The 25,089-nt window shown below is 42.1% G+C and overlaps 2 protein-coding genes across 2 annotated transcripts in view; both read right to left on the reverse strand.

Annotated features, from left to right (window-relative positions):
* Nucleotides 1-3,353: 3,353 nt before the first annotated feature.
* Nucleotides 3,354-13,495, reverse strand: prrt2 (proline-rich transmembrane protein 2). The gene is made up of 5 exons (XM_046369383.1): nucleotides 13,175-13,495; nucleotides 11,907-12,189; nucleotides 11,214-11,518; nucleotides 8,642-8,771; nucleotides 3,354-6,743 (listed from the first exon to the last, which is right to left on the reverse strand). The coding sequence occupies exons 2-5, from the start codon at nucleotides 12,145-12,147 to the stop codon at nucleotides 6,727-6,729; spliced, it is 693 nt and encodes a 230-aa protein (XP_046225339.1). The 5' UTR covers nucleotides 12,148-12,189; nucleotides 13,175-13,495; the 3' UTR covers nucleotides 3,354-6,726.
* Nucleotides 13,496-13,813: 318 nt separating this feature from the next.
* kif22 (kinesin family member 22) overlaps nucleotides 13,814-25,089 on the reverse strand; it is a 59,126-nt gene continuing 47,850 nt past the window's right edge. Inside the window, exons 12-13 of the mRNA XM_046369384.1 lie at nucleotides 16,524-16,583; nucleotides 13,814-14,165 (exon numbers count right to left, since the gene is read on the reverse strand). Coding sequence (XP_046225340.1) covers nucleotides 14,136-14,165; nucleotides 16,524-16,583 — 90 coding nt within the window. The 3' untranslated portion in view covers nucleotides 13,814-14,135. The remainder of the gene's footprint in view (nucleotides 14,166-16,523; nucleotides 16,584-25,089) is intronic.

Below are 25,089 nucleotides of genomic sequence, written 5' to 3' on the forward strand. Positions count from 1 at the left end.
TGTTGTTTGAAACTTCACTTTCATATCAACGAGTGGTCAGTAGTTTTGGTCAGGAGTTGTGTTCAGTAGATATGTGGTTGTGACAGCACCTGTCAGTATTTGTGGTCAGTAGTTGCAGTCATTACTTGTGGTCAGTAGTTGTTTGGTTGTGGTCAATAGTGGTAGCCAGGGGTTATGGTCAGTTGGTGTGTAGTTGTGCTCAATAGCTGTGTGGTCAGTAGTGTGGTTGGGGTCAGTAGTTTTGGTCAGCAGTTGTGTGCTTGTGGTCAGTAGTTCCGGTCAGTCATTGCATGGTTGTGGTCAGTGGTTATTGTCAGGGGTTGTTTGCAGTAGTGTGGTGGTGGTCAGTAGTTGTAGTCAGCAGTTGTGGTCAGTAGTTGTATGGTTCAGTAGTTGTGGTCAGAAGTTATGTGATTGTGGTCAGTAGGTTTGGTCATTATTTGTGGCCGGTAGTTGTACGGTTAGTAATTGTGTGGTTGTGGTCAGTAGTTGTATGGTTCAGTAGTGGTGGTCAGATGTTATGTGGTTGTGGTCAGTAGTTGTGCGATTGTGTAATGTCCATGTTGGGACAGGTGCATTGTAATGGTCCATACACCCAGTCACCACAAATATACAGGCGTCCTTCCTAATTCAGTTGGAAGGAAACCGCTCAGGTTTCCATGAGGCCAATGGACATTAAAACAGTTAGCGTTTAATGGACGCGACAGGAGGAAAGGGAGGCTGGATCAACAACATTTTAGATACTCCACAATTACTAACCTAAATGAAAAGAAAAGGAAGCTTGTACAGAATAAAAATATTCAAAAACATGCATCCTGTTTGCAACAAGGCACGAACTTAAAACTGCAAAAAATGTCGCAAAGAAATGTTGTTTGGGGCAAATCCAACATCACTGAGTACCACTCGCCATATTTTCAAACATGGTGGATGCTGTATCATGTTACCGGTATGCTTGTTATCGGCAAGGACTAGAATGTTTTTAAAACATATTTTGATGAAAATAAACAGAAGAGAGCTAAGCACAGGCAAAATACAAGACCAAAACGTGGTTCAGTCTGCATTCCAGTAAACAGTTGGAGACTAACTCACCTTTCAGCAGGACAATTAACTAAAACACAAAGTCAAATGTACAGTGCATTCAGAAAGTATTCAGACCTCTTGACGGTTTCCACCTATTATTACATTATAGCCTTATTCTAGAATGGATTAAATTATATTTTCCCTCATCAATCTACACACAACACTTCATAATGACTGGTTTTTATAAATGTTTGCAAATGTATTACAAATAAAAAAAACTGAAATATCACATTTACATAAGTATTCTGACCCTTTACTCAGTGCTTTGTTGAAGCACCTTTGGCAGCGATTACAGCCTCAAGTCTTCTTGGGTATGACGCTACAAGCTTGGCACACCTGTAATTGGGCAGTTTCTCTTATTGTTCTCTGCAGATCCTCTCAAGCCCCGTTAGGTTGGATGGGGAGCGTCGCTGCACAGCTATTTTCTGGTCTCTCCAGAGATGTTTGATCGGATTCAAATCCGGGCTCTGGCTGGGCCACTCAAGGACATTCAGAGACTTGTCCCGAAGCCAAGACAACGCAAGAATGGCTATGTGCTTAGGGTCATTGTCATGTTGGAAGGTGAGCTGTCGCCCTAGTCTGAGGTCCTGAGCGCTCTGGGCCAGGTTTTCATCAAGGATCTCTCTGTACTTTGCGACATTCTTCTTTCCCTCGATCCTGACTCGTCTCCCAGTCTCTCCCGCTGAAAAATATTCCCACAGCATGATGCGGTCACCACCATGCTTCATCACAGGGATGGTGCCAGGTTTCCTCCAGACGTGATGCTTGGCATTCAGGCCGGAGTTCAATCTTGGTTTCAACAGACCAGAGAATCTGGTTTTTCATGGTCAGAGTCCTTTAGATGCCTTTTGTCAAACTCCAAGCGGGCTGTCATGTGCCTTTTACCGAAGATTGGCTTCCGCCGGCCACGCTACCATAAAGGCCTGATTGGTGGAGTGCAGCAGAGATGGTTGTCCTTCTGGAAAGTTCTCACATTTCCACAGAGGAGTTCTGGAGTTCTGTCAGAGTGACCATTGGGTTCTTGGTCACCTCACTGACAAAGGCCCTTCTCCCCCGATTGCACAGTTTGGCCGGGTGGCCAGCTCGGTGGTTCCAAACTTTTTCATTTAAGAATGGAGGCCACTGTGTTCTTGGGGACCTTCAAGGATGCAGAAATTTTCAGAACCCTTCCGCAAAATCTGTGCCTTGACACAATCCTGTCTCTGAGCTCTACAGACAATTCCTTCGACCTCATGGCTTGGTTTTTGCTCCAACAGCTGTGGGACCTTATATAGACAGGTGTGTACCTTTCTAAATCATGTCCATTCAATTGAATTTACTACAGGTGGACTGTCAAGGATGATCAATGGAAACAGGATGCATCTGAGCTCAATTTCACATCGCATAGCAAAGGGTTTGAATACTTAAGTAAATAAGTTGTTCATTTTTAATACATTTACAAACATTTCTAAAACCTGTTTTCACTTTTTTTATTATGGGGTACCGTGTGTAGATTGATTAAATAAAAACCTTTCCTCACCAATTTTAGAATACGACTAACAAAATGTGGAAAAAGTCCATAGGTCTGAATACTTCCATTTTGTTCAGTGTTTTCATCTTCAGTGATGAGTTGAGGATTAAAGTTGTCATTGCACTAATGCTCTAGCACTAATGCTCCTGCAAGCAAATGGCAGCTGTGCACTGCACTGTCCCTTCCCTGGCTCCTACACTCTAAATGGACTTTAAGAGCAGTCTTTCTCCCGCTGAGGTACAGAGCATGCAGTTGTTAAGACTGACCGAATCTGGATATATAGGTCTGAATCCACTCATTGATTGTAGTCAATAAGGACAAAATAGCATTTAGATGAAAATGCATTCAAAGCTTCAACCCATACGCGTCAGCATTCCCAAGGTGAGCAATACTCAGAAATGTTGCTGGAATACATATGACGCCCATAATATATTACACAGATTCAACCTCAATATCCACACAACATCAAAACAAGATAAAAATGATCGATCTCACTAACTTTTACCAAGACAGGTTTTGTTTCTTGGTGCTAATCGTCAAAGATACTCTACCTGCTCATTAGAACCATCAGTGTTTTTTGCCTGTAGGCCCCTCACCCTCAAATGTCTTGCTCTTCCTTCTCCCACTCTTCACTCAAATGCCTGACAACACTAAGCACTCTTCATCCCCAAAGCTGACATACTCTAACTGTGTGACATGCATGCACTCCCCCACAACAGTTTTCCCTCTTTCATTTCAAGTCATGCTGTGATCGACTAACAGACCAATTTTCATGCAACGTGTCTTTATTAAGAATGTGCCTTGGAAGGATACAAGTATCTCTAGTGCCAGGTTTTCTTATCCATGTGATTTTGGTTGTACTTCTATAAAATTGTCATACATCAATGAAAATCAACAACATGCCAATATCCACATAGATTATAGTAGCCAATGGTAATACAAAGACTAATAAAGACTAACAAAGACTAGCAGACTACCTCGCCTGTCCACATTATAAGAGCTATAATGTTAACTCATAACTATGAAGACGCCACAATATATACGTTACCTTATCTATCTGCAGAATAATATCAACACTTGATTACAATTAATTTTAACATCTAAACACTAAGAGGGGAAAAATGCCTAATATATTAAATCATACAGAAAATTTGCATTAGGGTAGGAATTGCTGTTGATGGACTTTGAGGTCAAGGCATAGTAATATCTAAATTAAAGGTGGTCTCAGAGGCATGACAGATGCATTAAGTAAACAGCGTAGTGGGTCAATTTCTGCAACAACTAAGAGCGTTGAAGTGTGAGGCTCAACTTCTCTTCCGTGCACATGTGCACATACTGTGTGTGACCGTGTGAGTGCCTTGCATCTCGCTCATCAATATTTGCGATGCTGCTCATGGCAATGTCATTTCATCTACCTTTAACTTAAAGTTCCAATTTTAAATAATTACCCATCTAAAGTGTTGGGCAACAGAAGTAATGGGACTGAAAGGTAGATACTAACCAGAAATTTTGCTTGGATTCTAGGGTAGATGCATTGTAAAAAAACATTCTTTTTTTTTTTATCCATCAATTTATTCACTTAATTGCAGCTTTGATGATTGAAAATTGAGTCAACATTTTAAATGCGGGGTAAAACATTTTATTTTAGCCACCGCTAAGCAAAACACTATAGGAGTAACAGGGGCATAATTTGCATGTTCGAATTTTGTGGACAAATCACTTCAAGGAACTTCAAACACGTTACCATCCACAGTTATGTGAGTAAAGACATACTCTGTGTATCGATATAAAAATCACTTCAGCTGTGACGGAAACATGACGTGTCGGTCCAATTTGATAAATACCGACATAATTTTTTCGTTCGACGTGGTGGGATATTTTTGTGTTGGTAAAATTAAATATGCGGTGTTAACACTAGGCGCAAATATTGATATAATAACCATCATGGTTATGTGTGGTCCTCCCACTACAACTCGGGGAAACCATGCAGTTTATTAGGCTATAGATTAAATAAATGATGAATTTAACAGGGTGGTGAACGTTCACGGTGATGAGCCTCGGTGATGACACTCCTTCCCAATAAATAGAGGGTCTTATTCAGACGGCATGATGATCGATGCTTGACTGCCGTTAGAAAAATAAAATATTCTTGCTTATCCGTAATAATCTCATGTAGACTTGTCTATTTGTACTGTATCTGAGATCTGTTGGCTAGAGCGCACGTACCAGAATCAGAGTAGGCACATTAGCTATTAAAAGCAACAGTTTGTGACAAAACTTTTGTTCGAGTTAAAAAATGCAATGGAAACATATTCAATTAAGATTTAAAAATCTAATTGTGTGCACTACATCGTCACGCACTGGTTTGTATCCGCAGCAATTCGGTTTGGTGGGAACACACCACTGGTGGAAAAATATTCACATTTTCTGTATGCAGATTATGAAAAATCTGTCACCAAATGGATGGAAACCTGGCTAGTGACTTCATTTGAGTTGATTTGGCCACACGATTTTTTCCCATCAACAATGCCCCCTTTTGCTTCCATTGTTTTCTAGTTAGCTGTGGCGATTTAAACTAATCTGAACCCTACACATAAATGCCTGGATCAATCGACAACACAATTAAGTGAATAAACCAATGAAAATGTCAAGTGAACTGAACCTTCCCTTTAAAGTCCACCACTAGATACTCAGCATGGGGATCAGATACCCACTTGATTATTAAATCGGAAAGATTACAGATTATATTCTCTGGGTCCCCATACACTCGATACCCAGGGCTCTTACCGTATTTCCAGTATCACCAAAGTGAAGACTGGCAATTCAATTTATTGTGACCAGCCACAACAGTGCAGTGACTATGTAATTTGGTATATGCATATGGACACACACACCACGGCCATCTATCATGGATAACTCTGTACTTCAAAAGCATCAGATGATGAAACTTGTGGTTTAAAATCTAAAACATTATCAAAAAGGTACAAGAAGTAAAGTTTCACCGATTCACGGTGGCAGAACTTTTAACAATTCATGGACGCTGTAAATAACCTGCTATGATTTGTTTTGAGGTTTTTCCACTTCTCTCATTCATTAACAGTCTAAAGGCCCATCCTCAGTGTGGAAAATTGATATAAAGTCACTGAATTACATCTCATTTTGTGTTCCTCCTGCCACCCATTTTGTATCCATTTCACATTATTTCCAGGTCCTAAGCCAAACACATGGAGATATATATTGCGGTCACCAAAAGCTTTAAAGCACAATGACAACTTTATTTTTTTGGCACAATTGTGTCCTTTACTTTGACTTTGCTTCGTGCCCAAGAAATGTTGATCCCTTCCATCTTCTCAGCAGTTGTGTGTTGGTGAGCGTCGTTCCCGCCTGCCCTCGCACTTAAATTACAAAATGGCTAACAGTAGCCTGAAAGACAGGAAGGATATGCACTGACTGAAACTAGAATCTAAGCCTATTCAGAAATGAAAGGGGAATTCTTCCTCTGAAATTAATTTCTTCTTTGAGTTTCTATTCCACGGCAAATCCCTCAAGCACCTTCATGTACCGATGGGATTTTATGCCAAGCTGAATTTCTGATGTGTCCTTTCGTCAGGGCAAGGAAGGATGGACTAAGCAGACATTTTGTTGTCCTCCAATGATTGTAGGTAATCAAGCTCTGAAACAATCCTCCCAGTTTCTCTCACATGGATCATACCTCCTTTAAACAATCTCTTCTGTTGTTGTTGTTGTCAACCTTTCTCACCACATCTCGTTTTTGGTCAGTCTCTCTGATCATGGCCAGCGGTTGAGGTAATGGCGCCTTGTCAAGGACAGTGTTCAGTGTTGGGCAGAATACAAAGTAAGGGATTATTCCGATCGTCTGTTTCTCCACTGCAAGATCCATCATTGGAGAGGCCCAGAGCAGTTCGGAGAGGAAGCATCTTGCATATCGTTTTTTTCATTAACAAAGGATTACGTAATATCAATTATATAAAGGTATGTAATATCAGGTGTATAATATTCATAGCATGTCCAGTTAATGACTACACTGTAAGAGACGGTAAAAAGGAACAGTCAGCTAGATGGGTCCTGTTTCCGGATATCCAACTGTTAGATCCGGTTTCACGGCAAGACGATACTCAGGATTTCACATTTACTAAAAAAAAAGAATAAAAAAAAAAGAACACAGTTAGTAAAGCAATTGTTCATTCTGCCAGCTCAATATGGAAGTAGAAGCAAACAGAGCTACAGAGAACAGTTACATAACGTATCAAAAAGGGCCGGTCCAGTTGTGTGTACAATATGATAGTTTTAGCTCCAGTCGCTGCTCAGTGAGTTAATTAGGACATCTCTTTGGCTTAAGACCCGATGGGATGGACATTTTTCACATTCGAAAACAGCCAAAGTGCTGTTGTTAAGCATTTGATTGAACTTAAGTGAACTAAACAATCCCACATGGGTAATTTATTTTGAGTGATTGACCCAGCTTATGTCTGTGTGACTATTTTTGGAGTGAGCCAGTGGACACACACAAAAGTCCTGGGCCCAGTTTCCCCAACGCATCTTAAGGCTAAGTATATTGTTAAAACCTTTGCAGGAGCAAAATCTGAGCTGTTTCCCAAAACCATCATTATCAAAGTTGCACTTACATTTGAGTTAATTAGCAGACACTCTTATCCACAGCGATTTACAGGAACAATTAGGATCAAGGGCCTTGCTCAAAGGCACATACAGATTTTTCACAGAGTCGGCTTGGGATTCCAAGCAGCGACCTTTCGGTTACTGGACCAACACTCTTAAGCGCTAGGCGCATCACTTGAAAACACTTGTTATTTACCCGACTGCCTCAGACTGCTAAGTGAGTCGTTAGATGCTCTTTTGCATCACTTTATAAACAGAAGTTCTCCACTAAACATAGAACCAAGCTTTTTATCTGGTCTCTCAGTGACCACTGATAAGTTCGGAACGAAGTTGACTACAAATACAAAGTTGCCAATGTCTTTGTAATTGTTACGAGCAAAGGATAAAGATATGTTTCAAGTGAAAACCGAGATGACTGCAGTAAAAAATAAATACAGTATAGGCTACATAGGTGATAACATCTCTCTAGGAGCTGATCCATCATAAATATGGTGAAATAATTATAAATGTTAAGGTAAAATTCGAATGGAAAAAGCTGATGGGAGGGAGAGCAGCGCTGACTTTTTTACTATTATAGATAAGTAAAAACAACGACACACTTAGCGTGGAGTTTTGGGAAGCATGTTACATCTCTGGAAGTTGTCGGAAACGATGTGTCGTTAACACTCGTAAGCCTAAGTTCCATTGCTATAGGGAAACTGGGCCCTGTTTGATTCCTCTAAAACGCAGCCTTCCTTGCTCCCTGTAGTTCAGGGCTGTCAAACTCATTCCATGGAGGGCAGTGTCTGCTCATTTTTGTTATTACTTTTTCATTTGTCTCCAATGAAGACCTAGACAACCACATGAGGGGAGTTTCTAACTAATTAGTACAACGGAGGGGTGAAAATCCACAAACACTTGGCCCTTCATGGAATGAGTTTGAGACCTGTGCTGTAAATGACCAATGATCTTTAAGTGATTGGATGATTAGATAAGTGAAATGTGATCACCCTAATGTTTTTGGGAAGGATATCAAACCCTCAGAAGTCCCATAGGCCCCTGAGCTTAAGTCCATGCATTAGCTCTGGGAGCTAACAAGTCTCAGGCATGGTTATTCATCACACAAGCGTAATTAACAGAACCCTTTTTGGTACACTTTCACTAATCCAAATCAGACATCAGGGAAGGAAGGAGGATTGCATTTCAAGTCCTCGAAGAGTGCCGGCCATGGGATTTGTTGGAAAAGCTTTGGGACTTCTGGTAGGATTCAGAAATGAAGAGAGTAGGGCCCGTATTCATAGTCTTGAGTAGGAGTGTTGATCTAGGATCAGTTTTGTTTTAAAGATCAAAGACAAAACTGATTCTCGATCAGCACTCCTACTCTAACTCTTTATAAATACAAGCAAAGAGAGGTTGGCCAACTGTGATACTCACTCGCCAGGTTTACAATGCAGGCAATGATGATGACTGTCCCCCCTATCAGTGAAACTGTAGAGAGCATCCTGGCGAGACGACCCAATCGTCGAGCTCCATCCAGGTTGCCCTGCTCCAGACTGTTCTTGGACTAGGAAAGGAAGAAGGAAGTAGTTTGTTAGGTATGGACTGCTTAAAGGACCAGTGCAGTCAAAAATATGATTTTACCGTGTTTTAGAAACACTACATGCCCAAAAGTATGTAGACACCTGCTCGTCGAACATCTCCTTCCATTATCATGGGCATTAATATGGAGTTGAACTGACGTGTTGGAAAGGTGGCATCCTATGACGTTGCTACGTTGAAAGTCACTGAGCTCTTCACTAAGGCCATTCTACTGCCAATGTTTGTGTGCATGGCTGTGTGCTCGACTTTATACACCCATCAGCAACAGAGGTGTGGCTGAAATAGACAAATCTACTAATTTTAAGGGGTGTCCACATACTGTTGAATATACAGGAATATACAGGAGTATTCAGACCACTCGACTTTTCCCACATTTTTGTTACGTTACAGGCTTATTCTAAAATTATTAATTCGTTTTTTTCTTCATTGATCAACACAAAATACCCCATAATGACAAAGCAAAAACAGGTTTAAAAAAAAAGAATATATATAACATTTACACAAGTATTTCAGACTCTTTACTCAGTACCTTGTTGAAGTACCTTGTTGGCAGTGATAACAGCCTTGATTCTTCTTGGGTATGACGCTACAAGTTTGGCACACCTGTATTTGGGGAGTTTCTCCCATTCTTCTCTGCAGATCGTCTCAAGCTCAGTCGTTTTTTTTCAGGTCTCTCCAGAGATGTTCAATCTGGTTCAAGTCCGGGCTCTGGCTGGGCCACTCAAGGACATTCAGAGACTTGTCCAGAAGCCATTCCTTCGTTGGCTTGGCCGTGGGCTTACGGTCATTGTCCTGTTGGAAGGTGAACCTTAGGACAGCAGACTGGGACAGAGCTCTGGAGGAGGTTTTCATCAAGGATCTCTCTGTACTTTGCTCCATTCATCTTTCCCTCAAACCTGACTAGTTTCCAAGTCCATGCCTCTGGAAAAATATCCACACCGCAGGATGCTGCCACCACCATGCTTCGCCGTAGGGTGTCAGGTTTCCTCCAGATGTGACGTGGAGAGTTCAATCTTGGTGTCATTGGACCAGAGAATCTTGTTTCTCATAGAGTCCTTTAGGTGTATTTTGGCTCCAAGTGGGCTGTCATGTGCCTGTTTTTTTACTGAGGAGTGGCTTCCGTCTGGCCACTCTACCATAAAGGCACAATTGGTGGAGTGCTGCAGAGATGGTTGTCCTTCTGGAAGGTTCTCACATCTCCACAGAGGAACTCTGGAGCTCTGTCAGAGTGAGCATCGGGTTCTTGGTCACCTCCCTTAACATGGCCCTTCTCCACCGATTGCTCAGTTTGTCCTTGTGGCCAGCTCTAGGAAGAGTCTCGGTGGTTCAAAACATCTTCCATTTAAGAATGGAGGCCACTGTGTTCTTGGGGACCTTCAGTGCAGCAGACATTTTTTGGTACCTTTCCCATTGATCATCAAGGATGATGATCAATGGAAACAGGATGCACCCGAGGTCAACTTCAAGTCTCATAGCAAAGGGTCTGAATACTAATGTAAATAAGGTATGTTGTTTTATTTTTAAAACGTTCGCAAAAAAATGATAAAAACCTGTTTTCGCATGATGAGGATTTGTTATCCATTTTAGAACAAGGCTGTAATGTGACAAAATGTGGGGAAGGGGTCTGAATACTTTCCGAAGGCACTGTATAGTGTATATTTACACACTTTGCGGTTGGAATAATACTGTGAAATTGTGACAATTATGATAATGCCCTTTTAGTTTAAGAGCCGTTTGAAAAGACCACCTGAAATTTCATCCTGTTTTGGTGGGATGGAGTTTTGGCTTTCCAAGGTGACCACAGCTATTTTTCAGCTTTCACCTGCCCACTCCCAGATAGTTCTAGTAAACAACTCACCTTTTGCTAAGAAGCCATTTTTGTTTCTTTTGACCAGAAAGGTACTTAAATTGTTACCCAGAAATGGTTTAATAGAGATAAAAACAGACTAACAGCACAAGGTATTCTGAAGCCAGACACAAAGCTGGTAGCTTGGTCCCAGTCTGTTTGTGCGCTCTTGCCAACTCCTATGGTTATGAACTGGCATGACAATGACCATAGAGGTTGGCTATACACCACAAACAGATCTGGGACCAGGCTACAAAGCTGGTGCTAACCGTCAATAACACCACAGCAGTCTAAGATGAATAGAAGTAGTTTCTGATACAAAGATACAGAACTTTCTGATGAATATGAAACCACAAGCATAAAGGGAAAGGTCTTCAAAGCTGTACTAAAAATAGTATTTAGCAAACATTGCAGATCATTTCACACCAAAATGTGACAGAAAGAGGAACACAGTTGTCTAGCAGTAGTCCTGCAGTTCTATCCCCGGTCTTGCCACTCCCTTACTGTGCTATATCCTTCTCCCCATCTACATTTCTAACCTGTCAAAAGAAAGAGGCTTACCATAACAGAGTAGACAAACCCCACAATGTTGATTGGCCAGACAGGGCAGAAGCAAGCCAGCACAGCCAGTATTAGGTAGTCTTTAGGCTTGGCTCTGTCAATGGGTGGGTTGGTGGCGATGCTGGAGTGGCGTGAGATGGAGGGCCGTGGGGAGAAGGCTGTGTAGCCGATGGAACCGGCACGACTCCCCTTCCGGGTCTTGCTGTTGTGGGGGTGGTGGGAGTAAGAAATGGACTGCTGCCTTCTGGGAGGTGAAGAGATGACTGAGGAGGTGGTGTCAGCAGGGGCTGGGTGAATACCATTACCTAGAGGGGGGTGGATGAAAAGCATCAGTAAATGATTGAACTAGTGTCCCCTGAGCACTAGTAGACCAGAATCGTATATTAAATGGATTTGACATGCCCCGAGCTAACCATCCAAGCAAGCGTATGCTGTACAACTGTCCTGGATTCGCGGGCATACACTTAACTTAAATGAGTCCGAGCTTAGAAAGCTTGAGCTGTGTAGTCTAGTGGTTAGTGCCGCAAACCCTGGCACAAAATACCAGTCGGCATGGGGTCAAATCTAACCCAGTGCCCTTCGGACTTGCAACTCTGCTTACTTTCCCATCTTCCCTCCACTATCCTATGCACCAATAAAATACGTAAGGAGCGGGACTGCGCCACTGCATAAAAATGTTTTAGTATGTCTTACTGTTCTCCATTTTCTCATTGATCACAATGACCAGTTCCCCTGCCGTGGCTTGGCTCAGGCAGGGCCCAAAGCTGGTGGTGGTGCTATGGATCTCTTGTTCCTCCATCTCTGGTGGGGACGTGACAGTCACAGCGATGATGGGAGCTGGGCTTAACAATGATGCATCTTGGTCCAATAGGGACGGCTGTTCCTCGCCTGGCCAAATGGCGGGGGCTGGGTTCATGTTTGTGTTCAGAGCCATGTTGATAACAAAGGAGTGTGCTTCTGCTTACCTTCGATACACCTGGGGGATAGACAAAGGGGTTGAACAATGACAAAACAAAACCTGCTTACCACCTATTATTTACACTCTGTTCAGAGCAATTTGCTATTTTACTTATTGAATCTGTACTCACTGGCATATGAGCGCACATTATAATCTTAACCTCCTTTAGTATTCCGGGGGACTAAGGGTCTGAAGAGAAATTCTGACCAGTTTCTTTTCTCCAATGCTCTGCTTATGTAATAGTAAATATAACAGGAAAGGCTAAGAGGCCAAACAGCTATTTTAAAACACTGATCTGGACCTTTGCCACTCAGGGGAGAATTAATACAAAAAAATAAACAAATGTAAAAATATATAATAAAATGTTGTCATCAATTAATTATTCAATACAAAGATATTTTTAAAAAGGCAGCTGGGCCACGTTTTTATAAAATAATGCTAATAATATTATTGGCAAAAGGTCTATGTGCAGGTGTACAGAGAACTGCTAGTATTTCTTGATGTGTTCATAACCACTTTCTGAGCACAACGGGGCATATGATTACAGGCTATTTAGCACAGAACAATGGGACAAAAAAAAAAGGTAACATGGACAAAGCCACATGGAAGAGTGAAGACATATGGAAGGAGAGTGAAAGGGGAGGGGGATTATACAGCTACAATTATGGGCTAGAGCATTGGATACAAATAACCTATTTGAAGGAATAGGCAAATTCCAATTTGTAAGTCGCTCTGGATAAGAGCGTCTGCTAAATGACTTAAATGTAATGTAAATGTAATAAAAAGCAAACGTTTACCAAAAGGGCAATGACTGTGGTAAAAAAAAAAACGATGCACATGCAGCAACGTAGGCTTGCATTGAAAACATAAATAAACGGGATACGACATAAATACCCAGATTCTCAATTCAATGCCGTTATCACGGCCTATTGGTATTCTACACAAACCATTTTGAGGATAATGGCATAAGCAAATTGACGACGGTAAAAAATGACAAACTCACCTTTTATCCAACGGATTCTTCAAAATACCCGAAATGACCCGTGATTTTGCATGATAGTATTTTCATAAGCGAAGCCAATTGCATTCCGCGATGTATTATTCGTTACAGCCTTCAGTATGTTTGCATGCGCAACTCTGAAGTATGTTTCCCCAAATACGCGCATCTATTTTGTAATTTTCTGGAAGACGTGTACAGTACTGAAGTACGTGATGTAGAGCCGTTTCGAAATGCTGCGCTTCGGGGGTGGGGAGGGTGCAGAGAATGTGGATCAGATAGGGGAGGAAAGCGTGAAATGAATAAACCCAGCCTACGTGCAGTGGGAGGGATGGATTGATAGCGCAGCACCCAACAGAAACGCATCCTTTTGTAGAGTGCCTAATTTCCCAATGCTACATTTACGCGATAAAATGATTGCCAACAGTTTACGTATTAAACGCATTCCCACATTAAGGTATGTGTAATAATTAGGGTTATCAAAATAGAGATGCCCTTCCACGTGTTCTGCTATTGTCATATTTCACCAATGGTAATATTATTTTGAACAGTGTTGTTGGCTATACATTTGTACAAACAAGCCACATCATTGAACAACAACACATACCATTAATATGGTGTGTTAAGTAAGGACTGGAAAATCGATAAAAGTAGAGACATTTATTGAACGGCAATATTGCGCCATCGGCTGGAATAGCGCAGATACTACAAAAACATCTCAAAATAAAACAAGGACAGATATCGCATTTTCGTGAAATATAATAAAAAGTCATACTAGTACACGCTTGCAGACCACCTCTTATAAGAGGTGTATATACACAGACATATAACGTCATACAGTTCTAAATGCAGAGTCAGAGAGCGGTAAAATAATCAGAGAACATTCTTCAAAAACATAGAAACATTAAAATAAAAAAGGCAAAATATTGGAAGGACAGGAAGAGTAGACAAAGACCAGGTAGCAGAATCACGTCCCCATCATGCTGAGAATGTTGGCCTGTGAATGAAGAGAGAAAACAGTCACGCACCATAAAAGTCGTTTAAAGCTTTATTTTTTTAAATGGACCAAGAGGACACCCGAAGCCCAATGGCCAAACGATAGTTAGCGCCTGGGTTGAATTCATTACTGTAATTGTACACTGTAGCAAAACGCTTAGCTGTAGAAAACGTAAACAAGTATTCAGGTAGTCCCTCCCGTTTTGCCACTTTGTTTCGTTTTTATTCCAAGTGAATACAACCATGGAAATATCTTACACCTGGGCCATTCACGTCTGCTACAACAGTGTTTTAAGGTGTTCCGCAAATACTCCAGAGAACATTGGGTTTTCAATGCATCCGGTTATCAATACAATTTGTAGCTTAAAAATCCATAAAAAGGATATCCCGGCTAACAAACGTTCCCACAACTTTAGAGAACGTTCCCTTAAGTCTCAATAGGTCATTACCTAAATATTTTTATAGGAACGTTCCAGTGCTGTGCAAAGACCAATCCCTAAATATCAAAACAGAACCTACCCAGAACGTGGTTACCATGTTCTCAGAATATTCAGTATTAATGGTCTAGACATGTTTCAAGAATATTCCATTGTACAGTTGAGGGTTAGGAGAATATTTCATCAACATCACACCAAAAAACAGAACATGTTCTCAGAATATATGATATTAGTGCTCTGGACACGTTTCATTGGAAAATAATTTTTAGTTCCCAGTTTGTTCCGGGGACCTACCCAAAGACCTTTATAGGCCATCACCGAATGGTCCCAAAGAAATGTTATCCCCCTCCAAAAAGGACTTGTTTCTTTACACACCACACCTTGTTACTGCTGCCAAGCCCATTAGGGCGCTGATTGGTGAACCACAGATCCATTTTATAGCTCTTTGTCTGTTGGCAAGGTTAGGGACACCCAAACAGTGCTTTTAACATAATGTTTTCAATTACACACTTGACATACATGATTCCATTATGCACGTTCATTTAAACAGTAATTATTATTCAACATGTCCTCATCTGGGATTTGAACTCACAACCTCTTGGTTCACAGCATTCCGATCTTCCTGCTATGCCACTATGTCTGTGTCTAGTTGTTTAATGCTAGTGGTGCATATTCCTCAGTTTTAACGTTACACCTTAATCACTATGATAAATAAAATCGTTTTTATTGAGTGTACTTTTAACAGAGATGAGATTTAGTTTGAATTGAAAATTGTACCAATACAGGTGAAATCAGTTACTGACACAGACACGATGGCGTAACAGAAAAATACTGATTTTAGAAATGACTAATGTTACGTTCCCCACTAATACAACAACAAAAATCACAGTCATTTAAAATACTGTAGAATTTCATGAATTCCTATAGAGAACTGCTCCTAATGTGGAGAGCCAATCTGTCAGACTGTTGGCTTCAATGCCTCGCAAAGGCCAATACATAGCATCAGCAACCCAGGGTTTATAGGCATCATTGTGTTGAAAGCACTGTGTGTGTGTGTGGGGGTATCCCTAACCTTGCCAACAGACAGAGCTGTAAATGGATCACTGGTTTACCAATCAGGGCCTTGATGGTCTCGGCAACAGTAAAAAGGGGTAATATGTAATGAAACAAGTTGTTCTATTGGAACCATCAGGCGACATCCTAAAAACCTCTTTAGGGACGTCCCCGGAAGAATCCGCAAACGAGACAAAACCCTCCATGGTGCAATGACAGACTGCCCTATGTTTTAAACATCCTAGGACACAGGAATGTTATTGTAACGTTGCAATAAAATGTGTCTAGAAAATGTCTCTTTCCTTTTAGGAGAAAATGGCAACCATATTCTCTTTATGTTTGGTATGATGATATTGGAATACTCTCCTAAACCTCACCAAAACATGCTGAATAGGTTCAGGTTTTTGCTAATATAGATTGAATGTTCCCTTAACTAACGGAAAACTGAATACTCAAACATTTAGGGTAACATTACAAAACTGTCTCCGCCCCTAGAATTGTTAGCCGAGATAGCAGTGAAGCTCGGCAAAGAGATCATTGATGAAAATCTACTCCACAGCGCTCAGGACGTCAGACTGGGGTTCACAATACAGTTCTCACCATTTCTCTTATTTACTGAAGAGTGACTGGAGCATAAACCATGTTCATACCCTGACACTATCAGTAAGACTTCCTGTTCAAGTGTTGGGGCATGTGTTTAAGCGTTATATTTTCTTGCCAACAATTGAGCAATGTTACATTTTCAAACAAAAACACCAAAAGACAACAGAATGATTGTGCTGGTGTTTTTTTTCAGATTACAATACCACAATGAAAGAGTTTTGAGACTATCCCAGATAAATTCTATGGAATCTGCTTGTCAGTCATACCTTAATGAAGGAGGAGAGTCTTTTGGCTGTGATTCCCTCGATATTGGTTAGATCCTCCAGCTGGAATAAAGAGTGATATTGGCATTAGAATCAGAATGAATGAAACTCAACTTAAAATTGTATTTACAGAGCATTTGGAAACCATGTAGACCCCTTGACTTTCTCCAAATTTTGTTACGTTACTGCCTTATTATAATATTTTCCTCAATCTACACACAATACCCCATTATGAAGCAAAAACAGGTTTTAAAATGTTAGCAAAGTTAATGAAAATGAATAACAGAAATGTTATTTACACAGCTGACAGTGCATGTCTGAGCAAAAACCAAGACACAAGGTCAAATGAATTGTCCGTAGAGCTCCGAGAGAGGATTGTGTCGAGGCACAGATCTGGGGAAAGGTACCAAAAAATGTCTGCAGCATTGAAGATCCAAGAACACAGTGGCCTCCATTCTTAAAAATGGGAGAAGTTTGAAACCACCAAGAATCTTCCTAGAGCTGGCCGCTTGGCCAAACTGAACAATCAGGGGGAGAAGGGCTTTGGTCAGTGAGGTTACCAAGAACCCAATGCTCACTGACAGAGTTCCAGAGTTCCTCTGTGGAGATGGGAGAACCTTACAGAAGGACAACCATCTCTGCAGCAAGCCAACAAATCAGGCCTTTATGGTAAACTGGCCAGACGGAAGCAACTCCTCAGCAAGAGGCACATGAGTTTGCCAAAAGGCACCTAAAGGACTCTGCCCACGAGAAACAAGATTCTCTGGTCTGATGAAACCAAGATTGAACTCTTTGGCCTGAAAGCCAAAGAGTAAAGGGTCTGAATACTTATGTAAATGTGATAGTTACAGATTTTTCATAAATTTGCACACAAATCCCCAAAGCATTTTTTTTTTACTATGTCATTATGGGTTATTGTGCGTAGCTTGATGAGAGAAAAAAACACAATTGAATACAGTTTTGAACAAGGCTGTAGCGTAACAAAATGCGGAAAAGTCAAGGGGTCTGAATACTCTCCGAATGCACTATGCTTGTGTATTTACAGCTCTGGAAAAAATTAAGAGACCACTGCAAAATTATCAGTTTCTCTGGTTGTACAATTTATAGGTATGTGTTTCGATAAAACGAAAAGGTTTATTTTATTCTATAAACTATTTACAACATTTCTCCGAAATTCCAAATATTGTCATTTAGAGCATTTATTTCCAAAATATTACAACTGGTGAAAATAACAAAACAGATGCAGTGTTGTCAAACCTCGAATAATGCAAAAAAAGTTAATATTAATTTTTAAACACAATACTTATGTTTTAACTTAGGAAGAATTCAGAAATCAATATATTTGGTGGAATAACCCTGATTTTCAATCACAGCTTTGGCATGCTCTCCACCAGTCTTTAACATTGATGTTGGGTGACTATGCCACACCTGGCGCAAAAACTCAAGCAGCTCGGCTTGGTTTGATCGCTTGTGACCATCAATCTTCCTCTTGATCACATTCCAGAGGTTTTCAATGGGGTTCAGGTCTGGAGATTGGGCTGGCCATGACAGGGTCTTGATCTGGTTGTCCTCCATCCACACCTTGATTGACCTGGCTGTGTGGCATGGAGTATTGTCCTGCTGGAAAAAAACAATCCTTCGAGTTGTCAAAGCAGAAGGAAGCAAGTTTTCTTCCAGGACAACCTTGTTTGTGGCTTGATTCATGCGTCCTTCACAAAATAAAAATCTGCCCGATTCCAGCATTACTGAAGCACCCCCAGATCACCACCGACTCTCCACCAAATTTCACAGTGGGTGCGAGAGAACCATCAAGCGCTATGGTGAAACTGACTCATGAGGAGCGCCACAGGAAAGGAAGACTCAGAATTACCTCTGCTGCAACAGTACAAAATCAAAGTTACCAACCTCAAATTGCAACCCAAATAAATGCTTCATGGTTAAAGTAACAGACATATCAACATCAACTGTTCAAAGGAGACTGTGTGAATGAGGCCTTCATGGTTGAATTGCTGCAAGGAAACCAATAAGAAGAGACTTGCTTGGGCCAAGAAACACAAGCAATGGACATTAAACCGGTGGAAATCTGTCCTTTTGGTCTGAGTCCAAATTTGACATGTTTGGTTCCTCATGCTGTGTCTTTGACCCAGAATAGGTGAACGGATCTTCGCATGTGTGGTTACCAACGTGAAGCATGAAGGAAGATGACGGTGTGGGGGAGCTTTGCTGGTGACATAAGGCACCCTTAACCAGCATGGCTAGCACAGCATTCTGCAGCAATACGCCATCCCATCTGGTTTGCGCTTCATTGGACTATCATTTGATTTTCAACAGGACAATGACCCAAAACACACCTCCAGGCTGTGTAAAGGCAATTTGACCAAGAAGGAAGGAGAGTAATGGAGTGATGCATCAGATGACCTGGCTCCACAATCACCCGACCTAAACCCATTTGAGATGGTTTGGGATGAGTGAAGGGAAAGCAGCCAACAAGTGCTCAGCATATGTGGGAACTCCTTCAAGCCTGTTGGAAAAGCATTCCAGGTGAAGCTGGTTGAGAGAATGCCAAGTGTGCGCAAAGCTGTCATGACGGTAAAGGGTGGCTACATTGAAGAATCCAAAAATATATATTTTGATTTGTTTAACAGCTTTTTGGTTACTACATAATGCTGTGTTTTATTATTATTTATTTTTTCACCTTTATTTAAATAGGTAGGCCAGTTCTCATTTACAACTGCGACCTGACCAAGATTGAGCAAAGCAATGCGACAAACAACAGTTACACATGGGATGAACACAATAGAAAAGTATATATACAGTGTGTGCAAATGTAAGATTACGGAGGCAAGGCAAATAAATAGGCCATATTGGCAAAATAATTGCAATTTAGCAATTAAAACACTGGAGTGATAGATGTGCAGAAGATGAATGTGCAAGTAGAGACATGGGTGCAAAAAAATAAATAACAGTATGAGTGAGGTAGTTGGATGGGCTATGTACAGGTGCAATAATCAGTAAGCTGCTCTGACAGCTGATGCTTAAAGCTTCTGTGATTTTTGAAATTCGTTCCAGTCATTGCCAGCAGGGAACTGGAAGGAAAGGTGGCCAAAGGAGGAGTTGGCTTTGGGGGTGACAGTGAAATATACCTGCTGGAGCGAATGCTACGGGTGGGTGCTGCTATGGTGACCAGTGAGCTGAAATAAGGAGGGGCTTTACCTAGCAAAGACTTAGATGACCTGGAGCCAGTGGGTTTGGAGACAAATATGAAGCGAGGGCCAGTCAACGAGAGCAAACAGGTCACAGTGGTGGGTAGTATATGGGGCTTGGTGACAAAACGGATGGCAGTGTGATAAACTGCATCCAATTTGTTGAGTAGTGTTGGAGGCTATTTTGTAAATGACATCGCCGAAGTCAAGGATCGGTAGGATAGTCAGTTTTACGAGGGTATGTTTGGCAGCATGAGTGAAGGATGCTTTGTTACGAAATAGGAAGCCGATTCTAGATTTAATGTTGGATTGGAGATGCTTGGAAGGAGAGTTTACAGTCTAACCAGATCCCTAGATATGTGTACTTGTCCACGTAAGTCAGAACCACCCAGAGTAGTGATGCTAGACGGGCGGGAGGGTGCGGGCAGTGATCGGTTGAAGAGCATGGGTTTAGTTTTTACTTGCATTTAAGAGCAGTTGAGGCCACGGAAGGAGTGTTATGGCATTGAAGCTTGTCTGGAGTTTGTTAGCACAATGTCCAAAGAAGGGCCAGAAGTATACAGAATGGTGTCGTCTGCGTAGAGGTGGATCAGAGAATTACCAGCAGCAAGAGAGACATCATTGATGTATACAGAGAAAAGAGTCGGCCCGAGAATTGAACCCTGTGGCATCCCATAAAGACTGCCAGAGGTCTGGACAACAGGCCCTCCGATTTGACACACTGAACTTTGTCAGAGAAGTAGTCGGTGAACCAGGCGATGCAGTAATTTGAGAAACCAAGGCTGTTGAGTCTGCCGATAAGAATGTGGTGATTGACAGAATCGAATGCCTTGGCCAGGTCGATGAATACGGCTGCACAGTACTGTCTTTTATCGATGGTGGTTATGATATCGTTTAGGATCTTGAGCGTGACTGAGGTGCACCCATGACCAGCTCGGAAACCAGATTGCATTGCGGAGAAGGTACGGCTGGATTCGAAATGGTCGGTGATTTGTTTGTTTACTTGGCTTTCGAAGACTTTTGAAAAGGCAGGGTAGGATAGATATAAGTCTACAAGAGTTCGGGTCTAGTGTGTCTCCCCTTTGAAGAGGGGGATGACCGCGGCAGCTTTACAATCTTTAGGGATCTCAGATGATACGAAAGATGTTAAACAGGCTAGTAATAGGAATTGCAACCATTGCGGCGGATAATTTTAGAAAGTGAGGGTCCAGATATTCTAGCCCAGCTGATTTGTAGGGGTCCAGATTTTGCAGCTCTTTCAGAACATCAGCTATCTGGATTTGGGTGAAGGAGAAATGGGGGAGGCTTGGGTAAGTTGCTGTGGGGGGTGCAGAGCTGTTGACCGGGGTAGGGGTAGACTGGTAGAAAGCATGGCCAGCCATAGAAAAATGCTTAATGAAATTCTCCATTATCGTGGATTTATCAGTGGTGACCGTGTTTCCTAGCCTCAGTGCATTGGGCAGCTGGGAGGAGGTGCTCTTACTCTCCATGGACTTTAGTGTCCCAGAACTTTTTGGAGTTTGTGCTAAAGGATACACATTACTGTTTCAAAAAGCTAGCCTTTGCATATGGTTTCCTAACTTCCCTGAAAAGTTGCATATCACAGGGGCTATTTGATGCGAATGCAGTACGCCACAGGATGTTTTTGTGCTGGTCGAGGGCAGTTAGGTCTGGAGTGAACCAATGGCTATATATGTTCTTAGTTACATTTTTTTGGAATGGGGCATGCTTATTTAAGATGGTGAGGAAGGCACTTTTGAAGAATAACCATGCATCCTTTACTGACGGGATGAGGTCAATATCCTTCCTGGATACCCGGGCCAGGTCGATTAAAAAGGCCTGCTCGCTGAAGTGTTTTAGGGAGCCTTTGACAGTGATGAGGGGTGGCTATTTGACCATGGACCCATTACAGACACAGGCAATGAGGCAGTGATCGCTGAGATCCTGGTTGAAGACAGCAGTGGCGCATTTAGAGGGCAGGTTGGTCAGGATGATATGAGGGTGCCTGTGTTTACGGATTTAGGGTTGTACCTGGTAGGTTCCATGATCAATTGTGTGAGATTGAGGGCATCTAGCTTAGATTGTTGAACGGCGACAACAGTGAGACTTATTTCTGGAAAGGTGGATTTTTAAAAGTAGAAGCTCAAACTGTTTGGGCACAGATCTGGATAGCATGACAGAACTCTGCAGGCTAACTCCACACCCTTTGGAAGTTCTATCTTGGCGGAAAATGTTGTAGTTGTGGATGGAAATGTCAGAATTTTTGGTGGCCTTCCTAAGCTTTGATTCAGACACAGCTAGGACATCAGGGTTGACGGAGTGTGCTAAAGCATTGAATAAAACAAACTTAGGGAGGAGGCTTCTAATGTTAACATGCAAGATACCATCATAGTTTTAATGTCTCAACTATTATTCTACAATGTATTAAAATAAAGAAAAACCCTGAAATTAGTAAGTGTCCATACTTTTGACTGGTACCACACACACACAGAGTGCATTTGGAAAGTATTCAGCCAACTTGACTTTTTCAACTCGGCAATTTTATTAAATATAGCTATGATGCACTTTATATGTTAATGTATTGACATGAAAAAACGTGCATATTATTACCAATGACTTATCAACAGCTGTAACAAGTTGTCCAGTGTAGGAAATCCTCACTGGTACCCAAGTTAATAGAAAGACCCATTACCAGAATGCTAACAAAATAATAGCGAAAGGACATAGACGCTGTTAGCTAAATGCTAACGAGCAAAAACGAATCAACTAATTGCAAAAACAGGCAAATCCAGCACAAAGTTATAAAAGCATAGCTAGTAGCTACCAAATGGTATTTTCTGTGAGTGTGGATATTTACAAACAAAAGTGAACAAGAGAAATTGTGCAAATTAACAAAGTTGTAATGCATGCTTTTCTGAAGGAAGAGCAGCATGTGTACACGGAGCAGAGGGGGACAAGAACGGAGGAGAAAAAAAGCTAATACGAAGCACAGGATAAAAGATGGCAACAGCACAGATAACTAATCAGATGTCTTTGACTTCTGGCAGAAAGCCATTCTAAGTTATGATGGAAAAATGTTTGTAGCGAATTGCATACAAGTGTAACTTCACCTCATGTGCGCAGCACACAGAGACTCACCAGTAGATATAGAACGCAATAGACTCGCCAGCTCCCGCTTTCTCCCGTTGTGCAATTTACAATCAAATATGTGACTCGCACAACTATTCTGGGGAACTATGTATGGTATGCTTCATAATGTTAAATTATGTGACAGATGAAATAAAATAATCTGCTTTATCACCTAAGGGATTGCACAAGCTGACTGCAGGTATTAACTTAAAAGGATCTACAAATATCAAATCAAATCAAATTTATTTATATAGCCCTTCGTACATCAGCTGATATCTCAAAGTGCTGTACAGAAACCCAGCCTAAAACCCCAAACAGCAAACAATGCAGGTGTAAAAGCACGGTGGCTAGGAAAAACTCCCTAGAAAGGCCAAAACCTAGGAAGAAACCTAGAGAGGAACCGGGCTATGTGGGGTGGCCAGTCCTCTTCTGGCTGTGCCGGGTAGAGATTATAACAGAAAATGACCAAGATGTTCAAATGTTCATAAATGACCAGCATGGTCAAATAATAATAAGGCAGAACAGTTGAAACTGGAGCAGCAGCACAGTCAGGTGGACTGGGGACAGCAAGGAGCCATCATGTCAGGTAGTCCTGGGGCACGGTCCTAGGGCTCAGGTCCTCCGAGAGAGAGAAAGAAAGAGAGAATTAGAGAGAGCATATGTGGGGTGGCCAGTCCTCTTCTGGCTGTGCCGGGTGGAGATTATAACAGAACGTGGCCAAGATGTTCAAATGTTCATAAATGACCAGCATGGTTGAATAATAGCAAGGCAGAACAGTTGAAACTGGAGCAGGAGCATGGCCAGGTGGACTGGGGACAGCAAGGAGTCCTCATGTCAGGTAGTCCTGGGACATGGTCCTAGGGCCCAGGCCAGTTGAAACTGGAGCAGCAGCATGGCCAGGTGGACTGGGGACAGCAAGGAGTCATCATGTCAGGTAGTCCTGGGGCATGGTTCTAGGGCTCAGGTCCTCCGAGAGAGAGAAAGAAGGAGAGAAGGAGAGAATTAGAGAACGCACACTTAGATTTACACAGGACACCGAATAGGACAGGAGAAGTACTCCAGATAAACAAACTGACCCTAGCCCCCCGACACATAAACTACTGCAGCATAAATACTGGAGGCTGAGACAGGAGGGGTCAGGAGACACTGTGGCCCCATCCGAGGACACCCCCGGACAGGGCCAAACAGGAAGGATATAACCCCACCCACTTTGCCAAAGCACAGCCCCCACACCACTAGAGGGAAATCTACAACCACCAACTTACCATCCTGAGACAAGGCCGAGTATAGCCCACAAAGATCTCCGACACGGTACAACCCAAAGGGGGGAAACCCAGACAGGCCGACCACAACAGTGAATCAACCCACCCAGGTGACGCACCCCCCCCAGGGACGGCACGAGAGAGCCCCAGCAAGCCAGTGACTCAGCCCCCGTAACAGGGGTATTGACGGAGCTCAGGAGTGATTGACGGAGCTCAGGAGTGATTGACGGAGCTCAGGAGTGATTGACGGAGCTCAGGAGTGATTGACGGAGCTCAGGAGTGATTGACGGAGCTCAGGAGTGATTGACGGAGCTCAGGAGTGATTGACGGAGCTCAGGAGTGATTGACGGAGCTCAGGAGTGATTGACGGAGCTCAGGAGTGATTGTAGCTCAGGAGTGATTGACGGAGCTCAGGAGTGATTGACGGAGCTCAGGAGTGATTGATAATCAGGAGTGATTGACGGAGTAATTGATGTTTGCTCCGGAATCGACGAAGGCAGATAGACACATGGATAGCAGCTGGCTAGCTGTGAGATCCGGGAATGAATGTCCAGAGAGCAGTTGAAATCCAAGGACATGGAGAGAAAAATTGGTCCGGTATGTTCCGTTCCGAGCCGCGCTGCGCCGTACAAAACTGGCGATAGATTTTCAAGCTAAAGGATAGCTGATGACCACAAACCGTGGTTAGCTGAATACTAACGATTTGCCAGTAAAGAAGCTAACTAGCTTCTGAACTAGCTTCTATTCACATTTATTGAAAAACTTAAAAGAAATAGTTTGACGGTATTGAAAAACTACCCCATAGTTTTTTCCAAATACCCCGGTACACAGTATACTGCCCAAGCCTAGTGACAGTAACCAAAGGATAATCAAAAACCTGTGTGTACACCCAAAAGATGATACAATGCTAGGGGCAACACAACATTGTAAAATCAGGTAAAACAAACAGCTTCTGACAGCAAGTAAGCACGACAT

This window comes from Oncorhynchus gorbuscha, linkage group LG11, assembly GCF_021184085.1.
Source record: "Oncorhynchus gorbuscha isolate QuinsamMale2020 ecotype Even-year linkage group LG11, OgorEven_v1.0, whole genome shotgun sequence".
Classification (NCBI taxonomy): domain Eukaryota; kingdom Metazoa; phylum Chordata; class Actinopteri; order Salmoniformes; family Salmonidae; genus Oncorhynchus; species Oncorhynchus gorbuscha.